The 26883-nt window shown below is 52.3% G+C and overlaps 1 protein-coding gene across 1 annotated transcript; it reads left to right on the top strand.

The window, feature by feature from the left end:
- Nucleotides 1-20857: 20857 nt before the first annotated feature.
- On the top strand, nt 20858-22751 carry LOC148051811 (ubiquitin carboxyl-terminal hydrolase 17-like protein 6). Its single transcript, XM_087735285.1, has 6 exons — nt 20858-20999; nt 21447-21557; nt 21633-21735; nt 21883-21950; nt 22131-22201; nt 22665-22751. The coding sequence occupies exons 1-6, from the start codon at nt 20858-20860 to the stop codon at nt 22749-22751; spliced, it is 582 nt and encodes a 193-aa protein (XP_087591411.1).
- Nucleotides 22752-26883: the final 4132 nt, after the last annotated feature.

Here is a 26883-nt window from a genome sequence, read left to right as displayed (position 1 = left end):
ATGAGGAACTGGAATTTCTGCTCTGAACTGCGGCTTAGTCAAAGGGCAAGCACAGTACTGATCCAGACACAAAACCACGCGTATCGCTTAATCCCGGGCGCCACATGCACTGTACCTTCTTCCGTCGCCTCCTGCCGACGAATGGTTTCCCAGGCTCTTCCATCTCATCGCAGCTGCACGCTGGCTCCGGGCTGACTGGGGGAACTTCTCAGCGCTTTAACTTTGCTTGGGGCTTGCTACGAGCACGAGGCTCCATCCCTTTGGCTTGGCCCCCAGCAGAAGCTGGGCAAGTGGCAGGTTTGCAAGTGCCTTGATGGAACGGAGCTTGGACACCTACCAGGCATTAAAAACCAACCAAAGAAAAAGCCAGAGAAACTGCGTTAGAGAGCAGCAGAAAGAAACAATGGGGCTGAGCACTCTTTAACACACGGGATTGGGAATTTGGGAGACTGGAGCTCCCAACAGACCCGCCTCTTGCAATGGAAATATCCTTTAGCTTTTGAGCCTGACAGAAATATTACAGACTGCCCCCATCCCTACGCTGCAGCTGCCCCAAGCGTTTGCTTGTCCATGTCCAGTTCTCTTCCATGCTGACAAGGGATGTTTAATCTGCAAAAGAGGCAGTCCTACAAACCGCCAGCCAAATGCCTCTTCTCTCTCAGATGTGAAAACTGCAGTGAAAGACAACACAGGTACAGGACAAGGCTTCTGCTCTGGGTTACCTTTTAAAAAGCAAGGTCTTCCCAACCTCTCTTTTCCAGCTGCCGCCAACAGCTGCAGAAAGGGTCTGGTTTTGATCAGCTGGATGATCAGTGCTAACTACCAAATCCCAGTACAGGACGTTACACCGCAGGCTGCAGATTTCCAGCCCAACCCCAAGGACTGAATAACCTCCCTCCTGCCATTGGGCTGACGGCAGTATTGTACATCCCCTGGCTTCTCCAGCTTCTCCTTCTGCACACCTCTCGGCTGTTAACACGCCAAACTTCCCAGCCCCCTGCGTTTTGAGAAGGTTTCTTTTGGCTTGGACTAGAGTAGCAGTTAACACCTGCACTGCTGAACCCTCGTAGACCTGAGCGTGCTCCTCACAGCTCCGTACCGCTCTGCCCTGGGGGAACTGGGGCTCAGGGGGAGCCGTGCTGCACAGATATGTGCTGGAAGGCAGCGCAATGGGAATACAGATACGAGACTGGTGGGGGAAAGGTCGACTATCGACCCTGGGAAGCGTGATGCCAGTTCAGTGTCTGCAGCAGGCTCCGGGCAGCCACAGAGCTGAGCAGCGACTCCCTTTGGAGACCATGAGGCAACGGGTACCCTCACTCCCACAACCCGCTCTAGATGACATCCCACCTCTTGCATCCTTACCCTCCCTTTCCCCTCCAGCTTCCCAGACTGTGGCAGTCGTCCTCTGAGGGTAAGACAACAGAAAGTGCCCCTTGCTGAACCGCCACCATTGCCTCCACTGGAACCAGCCTGGCTCTGCACGCAAGGACATACGGCAGTGGCAGCAGCTCACTCCCGTTCTGCTCCCTGCATCCCCCCTGATGACCTGAAGGAAGTCTGCTCCCGGCATCTTCCTCGTGCCCACACCAGCCTCCCTCAACAAGTCGACTCTCAGCCGCTTCTGCTTGCGCAGGAGCTTAGGCAGCGTGACAAAATCCTGGGGTGCCCAAAGAAGGGGGTGCTGCCCTTCCCCCAGGGCCGTCGGCTCCCTGGTGGTGAGCGCTGGAAAAGGTGACAAAACACCCTGAGAGCACCCTTACCCAGTCGCCGTGCCAGGAGGTGTGACGCCATCGGGGGTCAAGCAGCGCAGCTCTACGGATCTGTTCTGCTCTCTCCAGCCTTCCTTTTCTCCTGACGGTTTCCGTCAGCAGGGTTTGCTCCTCAGTTCTTGCAGATGCCAACAGAAACCCTGCCGTTATGGCTGAGGAACTAACTCACCCAGGAGCCATTTTTCCAGAAAGGGCTACGGTTACTTGTCCGACAGAAGCAATGCCCAAACAGAGTTTCTGAGGCACCTCCTGAGCACAGGCATGCAAACAAGGGATTGCTAAGACTCAGAGTAACTCGCATCATTTAAGAACCCACAACAGGCAACTCTGAATGTGAAAATGAACACAAAGAAAAGGGTCTTTTCAGAATCGCTATCTATTTCTTTTTCATGCCCGTGTTTTCCTCACCACGGGGAGCAAACACAGACTCTGCAGCCCCTGCAGGCACATACGCTTCTGTGGGACAGAGGGGAGAAGAAAGTAGAGAGACCTGAAGAGGGAATTTTCAAACCTGGGAAGAACCAAGTCGAAACAGTTGCACAGTGTACCAGCAACTTACAGCAATTTAAACCCGATGCAGCCGACTCGTAGAAGTGAGGATTAGAGAGAACTAGAGGGGAGCACTGCAATCCAAGGGGGAAGCAACACAGGCAGCTCTAACCGCACATTTTCCCCTGATTGCCTTACACACAACAGGCCTGGGATCCCCACTGCTCACCTCATCCTGGAATAGTCCCATTCCTCCTCTGAAAGCTGCTGTGTGCCTGGCTGAGGACAGGCACAGTCCACACAGAGAGCAACCAGAGCTAAACGCTGCGCTTTCCTGGGTGAAGTTTCCTCAGAAAAAATACATTGACAAAAACAAATAACCTGCTACTGCAAGCACCAGGAAGAACAAAGTCCCTGACAGGTTACCGGACCTTCCCGGCTGTGGTAAAACCATCCGCCCTCGGTACCCCCAATTCCCAGAAGCCCGCAGCACAGCTTGGGTCGGGGGACAGGCAGGTATCCGACCTTGGGGCCCAGAGAGGGGCACAAGCGTTACCTGTGGGATTCAGAAAAGAAGTTAATTACCAAGGCCTGCTTCAAAACGTTCATCATCAAGGCCTGCTTAGAAGAAGTTGGTCACCAACAACTGACAGCTCCCAAGGACAGAGTAGAGCTAGGAAGGAAGTGAATCAGCATGCCCGCAGAAACCAAGGACAGGGGAGAGGCCTGTAAGGTAAGAAGGAATCTCTGAATGAAAGAGTGAGCTCAGCACAAAGATCATGGGCAGTCTGAACATAAACCAAGAAACTCCCTGAACACTGGCGAGTGTCAGCTGTGTTCTTAACAAAAGGAAACAGCCAAATCAGCATGCTGAGGTGGAAAACACCACCGAGGTCAACAAGCGGACAGCTGGAACTTGAGGAGAACGACCACCAAGGGCCCCCGAAAGAAGCCCCAGAATCAAACAGCGCATGCTCCGGTGGGAGGGGAAATATGTTAATGATTTCTGGGAAATAATTGTAATATCAATGACTTTCCTCGGAAAATTAAGGAGTATGTGCGTTTTAACTTTGATAAACACTTTGCTGGCGTGACCTACGGCACGCACGCTGGGCGGAGGTATCCCCCGTGCATCCAGCGCTGCAATAAAGAAGGCCTGCTTTCTGAATGCCAAATTGGCGTTAGAAAGTTTTTGGACCGGTTGGCGGTTGCACAAGCATCTGCCAAGGGAGCTGCCTCCAACCAGGAGCGCTCCCCACCGGCTGCTCTGCCAACAACGCCCCGGCGCGTGCTCCCACCAGGAGGCAGAAACAGCTCCGTGTCTGGAAATCCCCATTTCTCAAAGGCTGTCGGCAGAGACGGGGCTGTCCATCAGCACCAGACCCACACGAAGGCCTGGGGACAGCAAAGGCCCCTGGCCTGTCCCCACCACAGCATGCCTGCTCCAAAGCCTGGACCCGCCTGCAGAGAGGAGGCCACTCTGCCTTCCCCTGCCCTGCGGACATCCAACACCCACCCCCAGCTGTCAGGGCTGGGGCTGGCGACCCTGGGGGCAGCAGCGGGAACCGCTCCCACCCTGCTGCTGGGGCTGGCCCTGGGGCTGAGCCCTCGGGCCCAGGGCTGGAGACTGGGCCATGGCGGGGCCCGTGGGCGGTGAGGCCTCCAGGCCCCTGCCCCAGGCCCATCCCCACTGGCACATACCTGCTCCTGCTCCTGCAGCTCCCCTGGCCCTGTGTCCTGGCCCTGGTCCTGGTCCTGGTCCTGGTCTTGGTCCGGGTCCTGGTCCTGGCCCTGGCCTGGCCCTGCTCCCCCCGGGCCCCGGCTGCCCCCGGCCCGGCTCCCGCCCCTTTCTCCTCAGGCCCCTGGGCCTCGGCCCCCTCCGGCCCCGCCCCACCCGGCTCTGACTGACAGCCCGCCTCCGGCTCCGCCGATTGGCTCCGCCGTGGGCAATGGCGCGGCTGGGGGGGCTGGGCCTGCGCAGGGCGGGAGGGGAGGGAAGGGCGAGGGGCAGGGCCGGGGGCAGGGCCGGGGGGGAGCTGCCCGGGCTTTGCTGGGCACCGGCACGGCTTTCCCAAAGGGTGGCTCTGGCTGTGCTCCAGCCACCGCCCTGGGCAGGAGGAGCTGCGTGCCGGGAGCCGCTGGCAGCGGCCAGGCTGAGCCCAGCACCCAGGGCCTCCCTCAGGCCTCGCTGCCCCCGGGCGCTGAGGAGGAGAGACGGCCTGTGCTGGCGCGGCCCAGGGCGTCCTCCTGCGGCCAGAAGGGAGGACAGAGCCCTGTCCCTCTCCCCACGGGGGCTGACCGCTGTCCTTGGCTTCTGTCCCTGGGGGTCCCCGGTGCTGGCAGGCCCCGCGGGGCCTCGGGGCCAAGCAAATGCCGGTGCGCCAGGGGCTGCTGGGGCCCGGGGCGGCTTTGGGCCTCTCCGAAGCCGAGGCACGGCCACCCCTCTGCTTCTGCAGGTGCAGTTGTTTGCTACCCCCTGGGAGTCTGGGAGGCCTTCGGAGAAACGAGGAGGTCCCAGCACGCACGCAGGGAGGAGGACAGTGAAAAGGAGCCCTGTCAGGGTTTTTCTGCTGGTTCCCATCTGAACGCAGACACCTGCGGGCATCAAAGAGCGAGGGGGGTCTGCGAGCTGGTCTTCGCGATAACTCCGCTCCTTTCTTTTTCAGTTGTGTGCCCACCCTTTTCCTTTTCTCCACCTTTTCTTCCTTCCCCTTTCCTCTCCAGTTGCATTCTCTGTTAAAGGTAATTAGGATTTGGCTTTCTGGACACATCATCCGGACACTTTCTAAGTCTGTTTTTACCCTAAGCTGCTCTCTGCGCTCCAGGTTTTAACTCTGTATTCTGTATTGCTGAGGTGTATGGAGGACCGGGAATTGGGTGTACTGACTAAAACGACAGATATTCAAATGCAATCCTGCCTAGAGGATTAATGCTGTCATTTAGGTATTCACGCAGTCCAGTTCTCTCTCAGCTACATTGGCATTGTTTGCCTGCTCCTGTTTTCCAGCCGCCTTAAAGATATGCCTCTCCCCCACCATTAGTAGATGTTCTCATCTTGTGGCTTTGCCATGTCTTTCTGATGTTGGTTCTCAAGAAATAAAGTAGACGGATGAGTTACAGGGAGTCTCAAAAAGACAGTACAGCAGCATCCTGGTACCCATGAAGCATTTGCAAGCAAAAAACCCTGAATTTATGTGGCTCTGCATGTAGACTTTGGGCAGATTGCTGCAGGAGTTGCTGCAGTGCTTTCAGGCACTACCTAGTAATTCTGGACGCCACAGCGTTGTGCTTATAAACATGGCCTTGTTTTGGGGGTTAATTTCAATGCGTATGTTTAGTGCTGTCTTGTCAATGCATCCTGCGTTTCTGGCTGGATGGCACCCTCTCCTGGTATTGTAATGCTGCCCTGAAAGGAGAGGAGAGATGCTGCTGGCATCAAAGCTCAAAGCAATACCCGTGTGTGGGGATAAGGTAGATATGGTAGATATCTGAACACAGGGCTTGGGCTCCCACAAAGAAACACTGTTCTAAAGACTCTGCTGCTGACATTTCTGTTATTTCCTTGTCAGATGAGTGATTTTTTTCACTGAAGGAGACTTGCACTTGGACGTGTCTAGGCTATGACTGTTCTTTCTCCGACACTCAAGTACTCTACCTGGTAGCTATTTGTAATACTAGGGGTATAGAGATTGGCTGAAGTGGCCTTTGTGTTTTGATGGTTGATTCATTCTAAACAATGTAGCCTTGTAGTAATTTTCCAAACATTACCTTTATGTCTTTTCCAGTAAAAGACAGCATATGTTGTCAATAGAATGGATTTGATTCAGTGTAGTAAAAACTGAGCAATGCCATCGTTCGCACAGTTCTAATGGGAATACTGGGATCAGGCCGCGGGCGTTTTGCCCCTCTGGGAAGGCCCTGAGGTGGCAGCAGGTGGAGGGAGAATCGGGCTTGAGCATCTCCTGGGAGGCGTGAGCAGCCTGTGGGCCGAGGAGGCAGGTCTTGCTCACGTGCTCAGGGAATAGCCGGTCGCCGGCGGCGCTGGGGTCAGGAAGGAATTTTCCCCCGGGGCAGGCTGGCACTGGTCCCCGGGGGTTTTTTGCCTTCCTCTGCAGCACTGAGCACGGCCCCTTGCCAGGGCTCCTTTGGGCCATTTTGGCTAGGTGCCTGCTGCTCCTGCTCCACGAAGGTGGCCCTTGTGCCCCGCATGCGGGGGGAGGACGCTTTCTAGACTCCCAGGGCGGACGCCCAGGGTGGCCCCCGGGGGGTTGCTGCTTCTCCTCTCTAACAGCATTGAGCGCAGCCCCTTGTCAGGGCTCCTCTGGGCCCTTTGGGCTCAGTTCATGCCTGCTGCTCTTGCACCTCCGAGGCGCCGCTCCTGCCCTGGCGCTCCCTGCCTCTTTTGCCCATTGCAGGTTTGGAGCAGGAGCGACCTCTGCTCTTCCCTTGGCTCCGTTGCCCGAGGTGTTCTTGCTTGTGCAAAACAGCCTGTGCTTGGAAGGGCTCCAGGCTTGCTGCGCCCTCCGCAGCTGCCGCTTTTCAGCTCTCCCTGCATGCGATCCAAGCAGGAGAGCGCTTTTCCTGCCTCCCTGGCCAAGAAGCACAGCGGAGCAAGTTTTGGAAGGCAAAAGGTGTGCTTGTCATCGACCCGTGTCCTACTTGTGAAAATACCCCAGGGCACCACACCCCTCTTCTTCTTCTACCTTTCTGGGGGTGGTCGGGACCCATCCTCCTTCTTCAAGTTCTTCTGCACTGTTGAGAAACGAGGGACTGCTTGGCCCGTATTCCTGCTGCTCCTTTCTGCGGCTTTCCTTTGCCACACTGCAGGGCATGATTTTTCCAACTAAACTGAAGAACACATCAGCCTGCTCCTGGCTACACATGCGCATTGTGTTAATGCTTGTGAGCATCAGCTCTGAAATAGATTCAGCAAAATAGCATCAAATAGCATAAAATAAAATAAGATGAAATAATAAAATAACATAAAATAAAAAAAATAAACCAATGTGAAATAAAATAATAAAAAATAAACCAAAAGAAAATACAATAAAATCAAATACAATAACATCACATGAAAGAAACTAAACTAAAATAACATAAACCAACATAAGAAGACAGAAAATAAAATAAAGTAAAATCAAGTAAGCTAAAATAAAATCCTGTGTCTACTTGTATCCCTTTTGATTTGTGTCCTCAAAAGTGTTTCTGGAGCTGTAAACCCCCTGGCATTTCAGGCAAACAGTGGTCTCCTTGTTATTTGACTCATCGTGAGTGCAGGGAATAGAACAGAACAGAAGAGAAGGGTTGAGTTGGAAGGGAGCTCCATTGATCACCAGCTGCCTGACCACTTCAGGGCAAGGGAAACATAGTCCCATCGGATCGTGCTGCTTCTGTGCTTGCTCTGCATCTGGCTGCACCAAAAGTTTAAATCTTCTTGTGGCCTCTGTCTAATGCTGACAAGATACACGTCAGCATCACGTTATTCCCAACATGCCCATTCCACGCTGATGTGCCTGAAAACTGGTGGCGTTTGGGTTTCTCCATCGGTTTTTAGGCTTTTTAAAACCCTACACTTCTCTGCTCCCAATTGCCCAAGACACAACGGCGGTTATTACTTAACAAAACCCCATCCGAACATTTGATTCAGCCTCCACTTGAGGTTCAAAATGCCCCAGAGAGTCCTTTTTAATGCCCACGTTTGTCTCTGCTGATGCAGATGCTTAGTTATCGCATCTCTTTCTCCTCCTTGCAATGATGGCAACTAACTCCTCTCCTTTGCCTTCTGTAGCTGCTCTTCTACTACAACCCCTTTTTTAGGAGAGATTACCCCGGCCTCCTCAGCATGTTAATACAAAGTGCTGGTGACAGAAAGGGAGCCCCGGCTGCATCCCCGCTGGGCACCCAGCCGAAGGAAGACCACGCGAGAAGACGACGACCTCATGCCCAGCCGGCGGTAGGAGCTGCGGAGCAGGAGAACGACACCCAGACATCTGCAACCACCAGCTCCGCACCGACCGAGCCACGGGCTGACACAACCGCCCGCACGGGCAGTGCCGGTCCACCCCCGCCAAAACGGCGCCTCTCCCTGCAGAGAGCTGCAGATAGCATAATCTCAGCACGCGTCACCTCCTCCACTGATGCCATTGCAGATGCTCACATCGTAGCACGAGCAGATGCGGTATCAACGCAGATGCTGTGGCGGACAGCATTGCAGATGCAGGGACTGCGGCAGATGCAGAGGACATTACAGATGCTATTGCATTTCACATACCTGCGCAAACACCGTTGCAGATGCCATTCCAGGTGCAAACACGATTGCAGGTAGCGTTGCAGGTGAACATACGATTGCAGGCGCAGATGCAGATGCCATTGCAGCAGAAGGTATCGTTGCAAAGGCTATTGATGATGCAGGGAGCACTGCTGATGCCAGAGCAGTTCCAGATACCATTGTGGATGTAGATACTGTTTCAGAAGCAGATACCATCGCAAATGGCACTGCAGATTAAACTACCATTGCAGAAACCATTGCCTAGACCTTTGCAGATGCACATCACATTCCTGATAACGCGGCAGGTGCAGACACCAAAGCAAACACCATTGCAGATGCAGCCGCCATTTCGGATGCAGATACCACTGTAGAAAGCATTGCAGAAACCCTTGCTGATGCAAAGTCAGGTGAAGACCAAAGAGGGGATGCAGATGCCGCTGCAGATGCAGGTATCGCTGAAGAGGCAGAGGCTACAGCAGACACTCACAGCATTACAAATGCCGTTGCAGCTGCAGATACCTTTGCAGCTGCAGAGAGCATTGCAGATGCAGAGGCCATTGCAGATGCCGTTGCAGGTGACATTGCAGATACCATCGGCAATGCCATTTCGGATACACCTCCAGATACCAATACCATTAGAAAGATACTGATGCAATTACAGATACAGTTGCCGATACAGTGGCACATACAGACAGAACTGCACAGGCGATTACAGACGCAAGACGAGCCACAGGCACAAGTACACGTTCAGTTACACCTATAGATACACGTACAGCCACTGATCTCATTCCTGGCTGGGGTACCATTACACATCCAGGTAGTGAAACACATACCACTGAAGACACAGGGAGTATCTACATCTGCACTGGTATCTGCAAAGGCATCTGCATCTTCAACAGCATCTCCATCAGCAACTGCAGCTGAAATTGTATTTGCTTCTGCAATGGCATCTGCAACAGCGTCTGCATCTGCAATAGCATTGGCAATGCTATCAGCAATGCTTTCAGCATCTGCAATGGTGTCTACATTGGAGAGTTGCAGACGACAGCACAGTTGCACCCACAGCGTTCCAGATGCAGATACCTTGGCAGATGGCATTGCAGGTTCCAACACCAGGGCAGGCACCATTTCAGATGCACGTACCGCTGCTGAGAACCCTGCAGATGCCACTCGCAAATAACGCTTCAGGTGCAGGTGCCACTGCCCTTGAAGAAACCATTGCTGGTGCCACTGCAGATACTCATCCCATTGCAGCTATCGACAGCATTGCACTTACCCAGGCAGCTACCAATACCATTGCAGATGCCTCTACCACTGCTCTTACAGCTTCTGATACCAGTACAGGGACCGCGATACCATTACAGACAGTCACACCCATACCCAGACCGTCAGCGGTACAGAGACCATTAGAGAGAGCTGTGCTGCTACTATTTCAGCTAGCGAGAGAATGACTCACGCGCCTACAGAAACCAAATACACAGACACCTACAGAAACCATTGCAAGTCCACCGGCAGGTACAGGTACCATTCCCTATGCAGGTGCAGGTACAGGCACAGTTACAGGTACAGCCAGAGATACCAGTAGGGGCACAGATACTACTGGCACCATCACCACCACAGGTACCAGCACCATCGCGCATACCACTGCATAAGCTAGTTTAATTACAGATACAGATGCCCGCGGAATTTCAGATACAATTGCAGATACAGGCACAAAATCCATAAAGTTCCAGATACAGTGGCAGATAAAGATATAAATAAACAGTACAAAGTGCACTCCCAGGCACCATTACACAAATACCACCGCAGATGCAATTACAAGTACAGATACAATTACACATAGAAGTACAGATACAATGAGAGTCCATTCTCCAGGGGACAGAGTTACCATTCCAAGTGAAGCTATTCATACAAATACAATTGTAGACATTGAGACAAATACAACTGTAGATTCAGATACAGGTGCTATTGCACATGCAGGCACTCATACAGTTACCATTACAGGCACCGATACTAACACAGAGACAGCAATGCCGACACCTGCAACTGCATCTGAAATTGTATCTGCATCTGCCATTGTATCTTCAATGGAATCTGCATCTCTTCTGGCATCTGCAACAGCACCTGCAGCTGTCCCTGCATCTGCAGTGATTCCTGCAATGGCACCCGCCTCTGAAATACTACCTGCATCTGCAATGTTATCTGCACTGGCATCCGAACCTTCAATCCTATCTGCATCTGCAACGCTATCTGCAATGGTATCTGCACCTGCAACGCCATCTGCACTGGAGAGTTGCAGACAATGGTACGGTTGCACACACACCATTCCAGATGCAGATACCTTCGTAGATGCCACGGCAGATCCAAATACCATTGCAGATGCAGAGGCCATTGCAGATACTGATCCCGTTGCAGATATCGACAGCATTCCACATACCGATGCAGACAGCGACACCATTACAGATACACACACAGCACACCGGGGCATTATCCCCTGCTCAGCACTGCTCAGACCACATATGCAACACCGTGCCGCATACGGGGCTTCCTCCCTCCACACCCACACGTTCCCCCCATCCCAATACAGGACAGACATCCACCAGCTGCAGCCAGGACGCGGGAGCACTCCCCACCCAGGGAGAGGCCGAGGGCACGGGGCGGCTCAGGAGAGGGCTCCAGGGCTCGTCACAGCCCGCCAGGACCTTCAGCCAGGCTCTTCGTCCTGCTAGGGGGCAGGAGGAGAAGACATCACGGCCACAGTGGAGAGGAGAGACCCGGCAATGCCCCTCCAGCCTGCTGCTGGCCTAGCAGCAGCTCCAGCTGAAGGCACCTCACAAACACCCACCCAGCCACAAGCCTGCTGCTGGCCTATCACCTGCAGGGACAGAAGTGACCTCACAAGCAACTTCCAAGCCACGGGCCTACTCCTACCCTATCAGCATCTCCGGCAGAAGTGACCTCACCAGCCCCGCCCCAGCCCTCCCCTCGCTGCTGGCCCCTTGCCTGCCCCCCAACCGGCCTCTCCTCTGCCCCCCAGCTCCCTCCTCTCTGCGCTGTCACTGGCAGGCACTGAGCACCTCACTGCCACCTGCTGCTCCTGACCAATCAGCTTCCTCCCACACAAGTGACCTCACTGCACCCCAGCAATGTCACCTTCCACCCCGCTCCCCCATCCCCTCTCCTGGCCTCTGCCTCCGGCTCTCACAGTCCCTGCCCTCCTCCTGCCTCCCCAGGGGCCGAGGAGCTCAGAGCTGGGGGAAAGGGGGCACAGCGCTGCTCAAGAAACCTTCTGCTGGGGATTCGCAGGTTGAGTTCTGCTCGTAAAGGAGGCACGCTCGGCTCTGTGAGGAAGAAAACACCCTCCTGACCACTGCAACACTCTGACTCCCAGCCCACACTGCCTTTGGTGGGGAGGGACCAAAGAAATCCCTTCATTGCCTCCGACACTCAAACGGCTTCAACACGGACGCGACTAGAGTTGTCCCGACCCTGTTGCAGAAGCGGGTAAGGAGCCAACCACCGCAGCGTCTGTATCTCCAGACCCCGCTGCAGAACACGCTCTGCCCTTGCTCTTTGCAGAGACGCCGCTTCCTCAGCAGCGGGGGACGGGCGTGAGCCAGGCAACACCGAAAACAGTAAAAGCAGGGGCAGGCCAGTGCTATTGGTCAGCATGCTCCCGCTGCCCCAGGGGCTGGGAAATGGAGCGGCCAGAGCATACAGGTGTGTCTGATTGCAAAAATCAAAAGTAAAAAGAAAAAAACCAAACAACTTTGGCAATCTGAAGTTCTGGTCAAAATGACACCTTCTCTCTTAATCCAAAATAACCCTGTCCATGTTTGCTTTCTTCCCAAAAGGCCAAATTAAAAAAGAAAAATAAATAACTAAAAAGAAGCCAAGAATATTATGCAGTGCAGATTATATTCCAAGATTTAGTAACTTGTAGGCAGATGCAGATGCCACTGCAGATGCAGATACCATTGCAGCTACCACTGTAGATGTAGATACCATCTGAGACGCCATTTCAGCTGCAGATACCATTACAGATTAAGATTACACGGCAGAGGTAAATGCCACTGCAGGTGCAGATACAACTGCAGAGGCAGGTACCACTGCAGATGAAGACACCATTGCAATTATTGTTGCACATACCATTATGCCAAACTTTTTCTATTCCAAGACTTTGTAACTTGCATCCAAGCTGGGTCCTCCCGAGAATCTTCTGCTCTATCTTCTCCCCCATCTCCTTCTGCCATCAGCCACAGAAGGAAGTCTCTCTCAAGGGCTTGAGCAATTTGACCACAAGAAAGCAAGAAAAGGTGCTCCTGTATTAAGGAGGAAGGGCAGGAACTTGGGAGTCATTTCCATTTTGTTACAATCACAAGGGATGACCATCCTTGCTAGCAGAGATTCCCTTTGCCAGAACCAAATGACATCTCTCAGGAGAAGTCAGCTCCCTTAACTCTTGACTATTCTCTGACTTTCCCCACCTTTTTGGAGCTGGGCCAGAGCCCCCTCAACCTCAGCAATCGCTCTGGAGTTAAGCAACAGGAACATCGAGTTTCGAACTTGCTGCCTTGCTCTGGTAATCCTTCAGAACGATGCAGAAGGACTCTCCAAACTGGGACCTCTTTGTCTTGCCAGCCAAAACACTTCTATTACAATACGGATTCCTCCTCCATGCTCTACTGCTGCAAACCAGCCACTGAATTCACAGCAATTCAAAAGCAGCTCTTCTCAGGGAAAAAAAAAAAACAACACACAATCAAACTCCCCAAACCAACCCAAAACCCAACAAGAAAGCTACAGCTGATGAGAAATGCTAGTTTTCAAACTGGCATTGTTTGAAAGCAAAACCACTCTGCCCAGCCACAAATGTAAAGGAATAGGTTGATGAACAGTGAATAATTATCATTTTAAAGGTGGATCATTATTATCGTGATAATGCTGACAATTTTTATTATAAATAACATTGTATTATTATAAATAAATATCATTATAAAGAAGCAGCCTTGCCTTTTCTGTTGACTGCTAATGGGGTATCGCCCTTATCAGTCCCTGACTACTTGGAAATCATGAATGCATGTGCACCACTACTTAGCTTATTAGGTAGGAGGATGGTTTTTTCTGTTTCAGAGCCTTCCAAGGATTCATTTAGGACGTCACCATAATGAAAATGGCCAGGCTAACTGCTTGACTTGTGACCGCACCAGGTACAGAAGAAAAATGCTGCCAGGTTTGTCCTCTTGACCGGACACCTAACCACGCAGGGTGACCAGAGCAGGATGGATTCCAGGAAAGATACCTGGGGTTTGCTGCTCACCTGGACACTACTGCTGCTCACATCCCCCTTCCCAACTCCTCTCCGGCTGCATTCTACTTCGACAGGGCACAGCATTGCTAAACATGGTCACTTTGAGCTGAAAGAGGCACAAGCCATGCCTAAAAAGAAGCACCCTTGCTAAATTCCAAGGTTAATGTCACAGCAGACTGCGGAGCAGTTCCTATGTGCATCTACCCTGGTTTTGCATCAGAAAGTGATTTTGCACATGCGATGCCTTGCAACAGGGCTTTGGAGCCTGGCTTTGCCTCATACCTCTCCTTCTGCTTGCTGGCCAGGGCTCCTCCTGGCTCTGCCAGGGTGGAGAGTAAAGCAGGGGTCTCTCAGGAGGCGCATCTGTCTGGCATCCACCTCTATTCCATGCTCTCCAAGCTCTTCTGAGTGCAGCTATGGAAAGCAGCTCTGGCTTGTCTCCCAAACTGTGTGCTGAAACCTGAGGAAAAGTCACTGAATCCCTGGAAAAGGACACCCTCCTGAGCCACGTTTATTAGTGTTAAAAGGGAGAAATTAGAGGGTGTTAGAAGGGCAAGGATTAGAGAACTTTAACCGGAGGTGATGCTCCAAACTGCGTCAGAAATTGAAGGTAGTAGGTGCGGCTGCATCCACGAGATATTGATTTTAGATGCAATTAAAACCCCTTTCAGCACCCTACCCATGTGCACATCTTAGAATCACAGGAAGACCTTGAGATGGAAGAGACCCAGAAGGATCACCAAGTCCAAATCCCTGCTCCTGCACCTACAAGGTACAGAGCACGGACCTGCCTCCAACATTGATAGAACTCCTTGGCTGGATTCCCTGGAGGAGTCTGGGGCTGCCCCCTGTGACATTCCGTGGTCTCCAAGGGAGGCCAAAACATTGCAGAGCTGCCTGCAAGAGGTGCAGAAGAGCTACCAGACATGGACCTGCCCCCAACATACACAGTGCTCTTTGGGTAGCTACTCTAGGAAGTCTGGGGCTACTGCCTGGGACTTGATCTGTCTGCAGAGGAAACCAAAATGCTCCTGAGATGCCTGGGAGGAGTATCGGGCAGCTACCAGGCATGGACCTGCCTCCAACGTTGACAAAATGCCTCAGGGAGCTTCCTTGGAGGAGTCGGGGGTTGCTACCTGAGAATTCCTCCTTCTCCAGAGGAGGCCAAGACACCCCCGGAAGAATCATAGAATTGTTTAGGCTGGAAAAGACCTTTAAGATCATCAAATGCAATAGAAAGACACTGACAGCCTAGCTGCTAACCACCTATGATGAAAACACGTCTCTTGCTTCATCCTTTCTGATCCTCCTCAGAGGGAAAACCACAAGAGGGAACACAGAATCTACTGGGTCAGGATAACCATGTTCTCCTTCTACCCCTGCCAGAAGTGCCCTTGAAGAAACAGCACATCTGAAACACATCTACTTCATTTGCATTGTACCCATCTCCTGCAGCAGAGCTAAGAAACCTTCCTCAGAAAAATCACAGAATCATAAAACAAGGGCTCCTGAGTACACAGGATGATCTGCACTTGTCAGTGGCAAGGGCATGAGACCGAGACTTCCACACCAGACGAGGTCCAGTGCTACGTCAGTGCCATGGAGAAAAGCCTCTGTGCAGCTGGGCAGCTAAGACACCCCTGGACGCCAAGACACCCCTGGAGAATCATAGAATTGTTTAGGCGGGAAAAGACCTGTAAGATCATCAAGTCCAACTGTTAACCTAGCACTGCCAAGTCCACCACCATCCAGGAGATGCCTGGGAGGAGTCCTGGGGAGCTACTGGGCATGGACTTTCCCCCAGCATACACATTGCTGTTCAGGTAGTTACCTTAGATTAGTCTGGGCTTGCTACCAGGGAATTCCCTGGTCTCCAGAAGAAATCAAAATGCTCCTGGAGATGCTGCAGAGGAGTCCTGGGGAGCTGCAGGGCATGGACCTGCCTTCAGTATGAAGAAAGCTCTTCAAGTAACTAACTAGAGAGGACTCGGGGTCTGCTACCTGAAACTTCATCTATATCCAGGGAACAGCAAAACACTCCCAAGCTGCCTGAGAGGAGTCCCAGCAAGGTACAAAGCACGGACATGCCTCCAGTATCGACAAAATGCCTGTGCTAGCAACCTTGGAAGAGTCCAGGGCTGCTCACCAAGGAATTCATCCATCTCCTGAAAAGGCCAAAACATTCTGGAGCTGCCTGGGAGAGGTCCTGGGGAACTACAGAGCATGACCTGCCTCCAACATACACAATGCTCAGTAGCATAGCTACCTTTGAAGAGTCTCGGGCTCCTGCCGGAGAATTCATCCATCTCCAGAGGAGGCCAAAACACTTGTGCAGACACCTGGGAGGAGTCCCGGGGAGCTACCGGGCACGCACCTGAGTCCTACATGAAGAAAACTTTTCAGGTAACTACCGAGGAGGAGTCTGGGGCTGCTACCCAGAAAATTCAGCCATCTCCAGGGAAGGAAAAAACACTCCCAGGCTGCTCCGGAGGAGTCCCAGCAAGGTACAGAGCATGGACCTGCCTCCAACATGGAGAAAACTCCTTGGGTGGATTCCCTGGAGGAGTCTGGGGCTGATACCCAAGATTTCAGCTATATCCAGGGAAGGCCAAAAAACTCCAAAGCTGCCTGGGAGGACTCCCAGAAAGCTACAGGGCATGGACCATGCCCCAACAGTGAAAACACTCCCTGAGTGGATTCCTTGGAGGAGTCTGGGGCTGCTACCTGCAAAATTCAGCTCTCTCCAGGGAAGACCAACAAATTCTGCAGCTGCCTGGGACAAGTCCCAGGGAGCTACCGGGCTTGCACCTGCCTCCAACGTGGACAAAACGCTTCGGGTAGCTACCGTGCAGGAGTCTGGGGCCGCTGCCTGGGACTTCAGCTTTCCCCAGAGGAGGCCAAGACAATCCTGAACATGCCTGGGAGAATTCCCACCCAGCTACTGAGCACAGCCCTTCCCCCAACATACACAATGCTCTTTGTGTAGCTCCCTTCAAAGAGCCTGGGGCTGCTGCCAGGGAATTCACCTGTCTCCAGACGAAGCCAAAACACTGGACACTGGAGATGCCTGGAAGGAGTCTCGGGGAGCTTCTGGGAATAAACCTGCCTCACACGTGAAGAAAACTCTTCAGGTAACTAGCTAGGACGAGGCTGCAGCTGTTACCAAGGCCTTCAGCTGTCTCCAGGCAAAGTCCAAACACTCCAAAGCTGCCTGGGAGGAGTCTGAGAGAGCTACAGGGCATGGAACTGCCTCCAACAGAGGCAAAACTCTTTGGGTAACTTCCGTGGGGGAAGCTACCAGCCACGGACCTGCCCCCACATGAACAAAACCTTTCAGGTAACCATACAGGTGTCACATGCATCTTCTATCCAGGACTTCAGCTGGCTCCAGGGAAAGGCAAAACACTCCCATGCTGCCTTGGAGGACTCCCAGAGGTCTACCGAGCATGGGCCTGCCTCCACCATACACAAAACACCTTGGGTAACTACCTTGGAAAAGTCTGGGACGGCTACCTGCTAAATTCAGCTGTCTCCAGGGGAGGCCAAAACATTCTGGAGATTCCTCCGAGGATTCCCGAGGAGCTATCGGGCATGGCCTGCCTCCAAGACAAGGAAAACTCTGCCACTACCTAACGGGGAAAGTTGTGCTGCAGCTACCTGGGACTTCAGCTGTCTGTAAAGAAAATGAAAACACTCCGTCAGATGTATGGGAAAAGTCCTGAAGTAAAAACAGGAATGGACCTGCCCCCAACATGCACCATGCTCTTTGGGTAGCTACCTTAGAAGATTCTGGGGCTGCTACCTGGGAATTCACTTGTCTCCAGAAGAAACCAAAAGACCCCGGGAAATCCCTGCGAGGAGTTCCAGAGTGCCTCCGACATACATCAAACTCTTCAGGTGTCTCCCCTGGTGCAGTCTGGGGCTGCTACCCAGGACTTCAGCTCCCTCCACAGCAGGACAAAACACTGGGGCAGATGCCTGGGAGGAGGCCTGGGGAGCTCCAGGGCATGGACCTGCTTCCCATTTCTATCAGCCATCAATGGCAGAGCATCAATCAATAGGATGGCAGCAGTCAGTAAAAGCAGCAAGCAATCGTACAGCAACAACCAATCTTTTAGGAATAAGCAACAGAACAGCAACAGCCAGGTTATTAAAAAGTTGTCACTAGGCAGGGAACTTATCCTCGAAAGAGCAGCAGATATACCGATGTTGGATTACGTATATGGAGATATAATACTGGTATAGAGTGAATTAGATTGCAGAAAGGGCCAAAGCATCATCCCAGAGGGGAGGACAAAGCGATCCCAGAGGGGACCCAGCCATCCCAGAGGTGGGTGCATAAACCTAACCCACACCAAAAGTGAGCCCAAAGGGGGAAGAATAACATAACAGACAGAGTCTCACTTCCGAGATGATCTGGAGGTGCCTGGATTCTCGGTCCCTAGCTGTGCTGCAAAGCGGCCAGCTGCAGGTCTCAGGGATGCTTCTGATCGCCAGGCTCACAGCTCCCAGGCTCGCAGGGACGTTCTGCTGCTCAGGCATTTCCCCTTCTAAGCAGTCCCCTTGATGGCTGCTCACACCTGCCTGCTCCTGGCCTATCAGCTCCTCAGACACCAGTGACATCACAAGCACCTGCTCAAGCCAGGGGCCTGCTCCTGCCCTATCAGCTCCTCAGACACCAGTGACATCACAAGCACCTGCTCAAGCCAGGGGCCTGCTCCTGCCCTATCAGCTCCTCAGGCACCAGTGACATCACAAGCACCTGCACAGCAGAAGCGTCCTCACTGCCAACACTCCGGCTTTTTCCCATCCATCTCTGTCTCCCATCTCCCCCTGCCCTCGCCTCTCCCCATCACCTCCCACTGCCTCTCTCTGGCTCTGTGTTTTTGTGGTAGATGTTATCTTGGAAGCGGTCTGATGTGCTTTTTGACATCATGGGCCCTGCCTCCCTTCTGCTGTTAAATGCTGTTCCTGCAAGAGAAGTAGCCATCAGTCGGTGTCCCCTCTCTGCCATCTTACCTGCATCTCTCTGACCTGGACAGCTGCTGGCAACTGTCACCATCAGCCCCAGCTCTGCTTGAAGTCTCCTCCTGGCACAGGCGCAGCTCCGACTGTGCTTGGGTTGTGCCATGCTTCCGGAGGGAGAACAGCAACACTCACAGTTACTCCTGGGCAGTGTCCTGCTGCGAAGAGCTGATTTGAAGGCTGGTTTGCCACAGATCCTGAGGCTGGTTCAGGGCTGCTCCTTGTCCCCCAGCTCGGCCACAGGTCCCACATCTGGCTCCTTCCAGCAGGATTTTGGAAAGCCCCTTCCCAGCTGGCCGCACCAGGCCAAGGGTGCCCAGGCCGTGGCAGCTGTGTGGCCTCGAGGGGACACGTCCCTGTGTGGCCCTGTGTCACAAAAGGGCAGTGATGCGGCACCCGTCTGGTGCTTGTGAGCTCACCTGGCCAGGCCTTGTGGTCCTGAAAAGCGGGCTAGCAAACGCCAGTTGGGCTGAGCTGGCCTTCGGGATAACTTGGCTCCTTCCTTTGCTACTTGCTTGCCTACTTTTTCCTGACCATTTATCGTTTACTGCCCACTTCTCCTCAACTTCCATCCTCTTTCAAAGGTAATTATGATTTGACTGTCAGGACAGATCACAGAGTAGGTAAATAGGGGATAAAAGTATAGGCTGGTCTATACCTTCTGAGCCGTAGGCTGAGCTGTTACACCTTTATAGGCTCGCCAGGGCTATGGGTGGAGTTCCTGTTTGCTAACTCTTCTTTCTTTACCATATCCTAGCATAGGTTAAGTAGCGGGGTGGCAGTGTAGTCTGAGGCATTGAGCTCAGCCTAGAATGACAAGAAGCCCACCCTGAATGGTGCGGTAGGAAGGGAGAGAGAAAAGGAGCACGGCAAAGGCAGCCGTTAAAGTAGCGGCTGAAAGCCGGTCCCACCTGCGTACAAGGTGGGAAAGGGTGGGCAGGAGAGCCAGAGGGCTCTGCTGCTAACGCTAGCAGCAGGTAAGCAGCAGGTCCTCTTCAGAGAAGGTGACATGCAATGCAGCCTTTCAAAAGGGCCTTGGCAATTGCTGTCAACGGCAGTCCGGTGACAGGGACAGCAGGGCCATCAGCCTGCAGCTCTGCAGCAGTTACAAGTACCACTGAAAGACTTTTGAGGCTGGATGCTGTTCTGTGGGTTACATCTGGGGTTCTTGGAATCATTTTGTTCAGCTACAATTATTTCTTTGCAATCAGGTGACGAGATCGGCGCTGATCTTCTCTTTCTCGAGCGTGTCCTGACATCCTTTGTCACCCAAAGCTTTCCCCTCTGTTCCCGAGAGAAGCGATGGCCACAATGGGGAACAACTCCGGTGAGTAACGCCTTCACCAGCAGGCTTGGACTTTGTGAATCCCCAAAGGCAACAGACATGGCTGGTGCTCCATCCCTGAATGCTGATGTGCTGACAACCTGGAGGGAATTTGGGGCATTTCCTGATAGCAGCCAGACTCACCCAGGTGTTTTCGATTAGACACTGGAAAACCGCATGTTGTCACTCCTCTGCCACTACGTACAAGACTTGGAAAGATGACATTGCTCCTAGAAAGATCTGACATCAGCAGGGTTACCTTCTGGGCTAGGGACTTGCTTCTTTTCATCAAGTTACAATCAGGAAAAGGGAAGACTTGACCTGATAAGCTGGCTCAAGAGTCTAGAGGGAAAGGAAGGCAGCCCGAGGCACAGAAATCAGAGTGTGGGTTTGTCGGACTTTCAGCAAAGTAAGCAGGGGAGCAGACTCTTTTCCAAAACTGTTTCTTAACCAGGAAATGCCAATGGCAGTGTTAGGCTTCCCCCGACGTTTCTCTGTTGGAGGTTAGAGCCGGTTTACCTGGGTGCTCCTCTACAGAAGTCGACTTTCAAAATAGGCTCTCATACAACAGCATCGTCTCATCTCTTTTCCAATGTCATTTCCCTGCAGTCCTTGCCAAGGGAATGGCTCTGCCACAACGCATCCTCTTTCCCCTGGAGAAAATTTGCATGGACTGGAAGCAAAGACAGAGAGCTGGAGCAGGACTCCACAACCTGGGCAATACGTGCTACCTCAACTCCGTCCTGCAGTGCCTGACGTACACACCCCCTCTGGCCAACTACCTGCTCTCGCGTGAGCACAGCCGGTCATGTGAGTACTTTCATGAACATCTCCTTGTAAATCTCTTGGGCACTTCCCAAGGATTCCCAGCATCTGGAATCTGATTGAGGAGAAAAGCAGCCCTTCTTTGTCAGCCCCCTGAGTGGTGTTCTTTGAACGCTCAAGCCTAGAAGGCTCTTGTCCTCTCTAGGTACGTTCACCTTCAGAAGGGCACCACTTTCTAGCCCCAGGTCTCGGTCCCTGTTCCTGACAGTTCAACTCTCTTTGCTTATTGCACAGAAAACTGCTGTCACTTAAGCATCCCCCTGAAGAAAGTTTTCTATGCACTAAAATGGCCCGGGCTTGTTGGGACATTGGCACCTTGGGAGAAGGGGACTGGAGACTGTTATCTTCTAATTTCAAGATCTTCATTAAGTTTCCCACTGCTATGGATATTTTGCTAACCTGAGAAGCTTCCCTCCCTCCCTCCCTCTTCAGGTGGCCAGCAAGGCTTCTGCATGATGTGCATAATGGAAGCGCACGTTAACGGGGTCCTGCATGCTTCAGCCAGGGCCATCCAGCCTTGGGCTGTCCTCAGTGTCCTCACACGTAAGGCATTTCAGGTGCTTTTACATGCTTTCTTCCCTTCTTGCAGGAGACAGCTACTAACTTCTTCTTTCTTAGGAATAGGAGAACATTTGCGGCTTGGCATGCAGGAAGACGCCCACGAGTTCTTACGCTACACTGTCGATGCCATGCAGAGAGCTTGTCCGAGGGGAAGCAGCGAGTAAGCACAAGCAAATTACCTCTTCCATGCTCCTGAGCTCTTTGGACTCCTTGGTGTACTCCCATCAAGGAAACCCGATGCCCAGGGTTTTCAGACAAAGCAAAACTCTGGGAGGAGATAACTCTCTGCCTTACCATTTCTTTCCAGCTTGGACATCTCTTCTCAAGCAACTACCATCGTCCATCAAATATTTGGGGGCTTTCTAAGATCGAGAGGTACTTTTTACAAATATTACTGGCCTTCGATTGGTCTGTGGCTCTTTCTCTCTTTGTGGTAGACAGCTTCTAGTACGCAGCAGTTGTGTCCAGTGTCTCCAAAGCAGTACGTGTTGGGCATTGAAATGGGCACAGTTAGCCTCCTTCCCAACCTGAGAAGCATTTCTCTTTGCCTTCCAGTAACGTGCTTGAGCTGCAAAGCCGTTTCCGACACCTACGAGGCATTCCTTGATATTGCTTTGGATATCCAGGTAAGATGTTTGGAAATTGTGGTGCAAAAGGTTTCAAGGCCCCTGCAGGGGGCCGAGGTTATCTCCAGTTAACTCCGTTGACTTAAAACTGTGGGCTGTTACCACGCCAGAGCTTGGTAGGGGATGGGAAGGGAACCAGGCTTCTGGGCTCCTTCTCTGGAAGCCCTCTAAATGGTCTGCCTGTGCTGGGTGCTGGGTGTCAGCTGGGCAAAGAGTAAGGATGGTATCTGCAGCCACAATGACACTGTCAGGCCACCCTGCTTTGGACTCCCTCAATAGGCGTCTGATTGCTGGACGGATGGGGTTGATTGCTTTTGCTACTTTTGCCCATGCGTACCACAGGCAGCTCTGGTACCGCCCAGGGGTAGCTGCTTATTGGGATAACGCTGGTACCACACGGGCAGCTATTTCTTGGGATTTTGAGTTTCCAGGAGCTTAGTGCTCTCCTTTCTTTCTCATCCAGGCAGCCTCAACTGTCACTGCAGCTCTGGAAGACTTTGTCAAACCTGAGCAGCTGGACGGCGAAAATGGCTATAAATGTAGCAAGTAAGATTATTACTAATGACATCTTCCTAGCAGATACTGGGTTAGGGTATTGCATGTCTGGGAGCACCAGTTATGTTTCAACTTCATTGAGAAACCCAGTCATGAGACAGCATGGGGTTTTTTTCTTTTTTTTTTCCTTCCCCGTACAACTAATCCACCCGAATCATCTGGAACTTGGAAAAGAACACATTTATTTCTAAGATGGGTAAATTTTTCTCTTCTGCCTGAATATTTGGAAAGCTTTCATGAGAATTTTATTCCTGGCATCGTCTGCCCAGGAGGTGGTCAACCTTCCTAGCTAGGAAGCTGCCCACTGAACTACTCCTAGGGCCAGAAGGGAAAAGACAGGTCCCATATGCAGTGGGGAGCCAAAGCAAGGAGGAGCTCTGGGCAGGGATTTGGCAACAGCAGCTTCCTCAAGAAACCAAACAACCCTTTAATTGCCAAGGCTTTTTGGATGCTTGCGTCTCTGTGCAGGAGACCTCAGTCCTTGCAGCAGCAGCAGCAGCCCCTGCCGGCTCTCTGAACAGTGTCATGCCTAGGTCTGGTCTTGTAAAGACTGCAGACTGCTGCTCTCCAAAATGAGCCACCTCAGACCGAAGCTACCTTCGGTGAGAGCGTGTGGGCTTAAGGGGTCTGAAAAGCAAACCTGTGCGCACGATAGCTGGGCAAAACAAGCCTTAACTCAGCCCTACAGGGGTGGGGGGCAGAGTGGGGAGAAGATGGGTTGCAACAGTTGGGTCTGTGCTTCTTTCAAGGTGTCAACAGCTGGCCACTGCATCCAAGAGGCTTACAATTCATCGCTCCTCCAATGTCCTGACAGTCTGCTTGAAGAGATTTGATGCTTTCTCTGGCAGAAAGATTAGCAAGGTATGGACACAAGTGCACTGCAACTTTGTCTGCTTGGAAGGAGACCTTTCCTGAAGGAGAATCCTTTTTTGGAAGTTGTTCATGTCTGCACACCACAGCTATCGAGTGCAGCCATCTAAGAAAAATCAAGGCAATAGCTATGCCTTGCTCTTTCCCTTGTGCTAAGAGGAAAGTGCCAATGTGAAGACAAGCCCTTTCCTGTGCTCGTCAAGAGCTGCTTTGGCCAACAACAGTTTTCTGCCACTGCAGTGATGAAATGGCAACACCTGGTTTGGATGAACTGAGAAGATCTGTTTCTATGCCTCTAGCCTGGGTTTGCTGGCCAGGTTTTCTCAGGCTGCTTCCTGAAGACTCTCAGGATAATTTGGGGGTCTTCTTGGTCTCTCTTTAGGTTGTGCAGTATCCGGAATCTCTGGACCTTGCCGCATACATGTCTCAAGCCCCTGGAGAACCACTCCTCTATTCCTTGTATGCCGTCCTGGTACATGAAGGGTCCAGCTGCCAGGCAGGACACTATTACTGCTTCGTGAAGGTAGGAGACAACTCTGTGATTTGCACTGGTGTATGGTGTCCGTGTCCCTCAGTGGTGTTCTGCCTGTGGTCTTGCTTTAAAACCCCTGCAGTTCATCTAAGGATACCATTGCCTTTCTTTGCAGGCCAGCGATGGACACTGGTACAAGATGAATGATGCCTCTGTGGATCGTTGTGACATCAAGACGGTTCTCTGCCAGCGTGCATATTTACTCTTCTATGCCAGGTAATGACAAGTGTGCAACAGTGCTCAGAATACACTGCTTCTCCTCTTACTGATCTTGGTGGTGGTGGTGCTCTCCTCCGGTGGGTTTTGCTTTCTGGCCTAGGAGAGAATGCCTGTTTGTCCAGTTGAGTTCTGTCTCTTCTGCAGTTCGCCACCTCCTGCCTTCTCCCTCCTTGTCTGGCACTAAATGTTGCGCTTGTGTAACTTGCTAGCCGTCTGCTCTCTGAGACTGGCTAGCTGCAAAAAGAGGCCAAATGGAGGTCCAAGAGGGTTTAGGATGAGTTACTGCTCAGAGAGGGACAGACATGGCTGGAAGACCATGATCTCATTCCCAGCTTCTAGCATCGCTTCAGTCTTCTGCCTGTCATATCAAGTGCTGCCAGAAAGTGACAGGATGAGACTGAAGCCATGAGGAGGCTGCAAGAACAACCCTAGACTAAGATCACTGTTGTTTCTCCAGGCACCACGATTTGACCCCTGGAGCAGGCGCTGAATGCCAAGAGACAAAGAGCATTTCCATGACAAAGCTGGATCAAGTGCTGAAGAGGGCATTTTCTGGAGGCACCCTGGCACTGAGAAATCAAGAAGGCGGAGAAAATCGGCCCAGGATCCAAGGGAAGAGACAAACACGGGACTCTGCAGGAACTCCCCATCAGCGCCGCGGCAGGAAGAGAGCACGCTCTGACACCGAGGAGGAGGAGGAGAAGCTGAACAGAAGCCAACCAGACTGCCCGCCTCCGAAGCGGAGGCGCATTGCCCTCGCGGAAACGCAGAAGTGCGCTCGCTGTCAGCTGCCGCATGGCAGTGGGAACCTGTGCAGCTCTTCCCAATGGGAGAGGAACAGCCCTGATAACAGCAGAAGCTCAGGAGGGGAAGGTGTGCACGGCTCGAGCAGCCACAGAGCAGACTCGCAACCTGGTTCGGTAGGTGAGCGGCAGCTGGGCGAATCCTCACTTCAACAACGTCCTCTCCCACCAGTGCCAGTTCACCCAGAGTCTGCAGGCCCTTGCCAGGCAGACGAAAAACAACCGTGCAGAAAGAGGAAACAGTCCTGTGAAGGGGAGGGTGAAAGTGCGCCCGAAAGAAAGCGGCAAATGACAGAAGCGATCATTCTGGTGATCCAGAAGTGGCAAAGAAGTGCAAGAAAGTGAAGAAGAAAAAGAAATCCAGAGAGAACTCTGGAGCAACATTTGCAGCATCACCAGCAAATGTTCCTCATGCTTTGCCAGGTGTTTCAGGCGCGTGGCTTATGGAAAGAAGCGTTCAGGACTTGTGATGGAGCTTGCCACCACAACCTGCAATTTACCATCAAAGGCCGCAGATAAACATTATCAAAAGAATGCTAACCATCAAACTTGACATTTACGATTGAAGCAATAAAATTGCCATCATAACCAAAGCCAGTCCGAAGTGGTGCTTCTCATTTCTGTAGAGAGTTTGACCATGCAAGAAAGAACAGAAGGGTTCGGGGGTTTTTGGAAATGTTTTAACTCGAGACTTCCGTTAGGGAAGCACCCTTGTGATCCAGAAGGGTGGAAGCTTTCTACAGCTGCTGAGCATGTGAAATTAGCAGGTAGAGATCTCAGGGAAAAAAAATGCCTGGGAAAAGAGCATCTCCAGTGCTGCTCGATTAGGGGCTCAGGTTGCCTGCCTGTGATTCACGTTGTCTTCTCCCAAGTGCAGCATCCGGTGCAAGAGAGACAAGGAAACCAAGGCATTACAAGCATTGCCACTGACGGTCCCCATCAACAGGGTCATCTTGGCACACTTGGCCAGTGGCCTTTGAGTAAAGAAGACAACACTTCCCCTTGAAGATGCTTCTGCAGTGTCCCACAACAGCTGCACTTCATACGCCTTCTGGCCCATTTCTCAGCCTGTCACAAGGCGTCCTAGATAGGAAATCGGTTTCTGAGGCAAAACCGAGGCAGAAACAGGTAGGCACTTCTCCTCACAGAAAGTATAAAACGCTCAGCTCCCAAGCCTACTGCGAGACTCGCTGCAAAAGGAGCAAAGGTGCTTCTCCATCGGCATCCTCTTTTATCTCCAGAAGCCAGCGCTTGGGACTACTGTGCCCTCTAGGTATCGAATCCAGCTAGGGAGGCGTTGGGAATGGGGACGTGAGCAGGAACAGGGTCGAGGTGAGCAGCCAAGCGCAGGGATCTTTCTTGGCAGCAGTCCTGCTCTGGTGACCTGTGTAAAAGTCAGTTCTTTGCCGGCCTAGGAGAGAGGCAAGGAGACTTCAGCAGAGAATTACCAAGGGAATTGGTTCTCTTTATTTAGCCATGCTTATTGCACCTGCATAAAACAGTTCTCCATGCCTGCCCTAGCATCTTCTCAGGCACGTAGGGCATCAAAAACCATCTTCACAAATCACAGACAGACTTCTGCCCTGTCAGCTACTCAGCCACCAGTAACATCACAAGCACCTGAAAAAGCAAGGGGCCAGTTCCTGCCACGAATGACATCACAGACACCTAAGCAGGCCATGTGTCTTTTCCTGTCTATCTGC

Source organism: Nipponia nippon, unplaced genomic scaffold (assembly GCF_047370975.1).
Source record: "Nipponia nippon isolate SJK-2023a ecotype South Korea unplaced genomic scaffold, ASM4737097v1 scaffold_54, whole genome shotgun sequence".
NCBI classification, from domain to species: Eukaryota; Metazoa; Chordata; class Aves; order Pelecaniformes; family Threskiornithidae; genus Nipponia; species Nipponia nippon.
Note: the sequence above shows the minus strand (reverse complement) of the source record. Positions and strands in the feature narration are given on the sequence as shown.

Coding starts and splice junctions, on each gene's coding strand:
- LOC148051811 (XM_087735285.1), top strand. CDS start 20,858: ATGGACTGGAAGCAAAGACAGAGAGCTGGAGCAGGACTCCACAACCTG. Junction 21,736..21,882: donor TGTCCGAGGGGAAGCAGCGA/GTAAGCACAAGC, acceptor ATTTCTTTCCAG/CTTGGACATCTCTTCTCAAG. Junction 22,202..22,664: donor ATATTGCTTTGGATATCCAG/GTAAGATGTTTG, acceptor TTTCTCATCCAG/GCAGCCTCAACTGTCACTGC.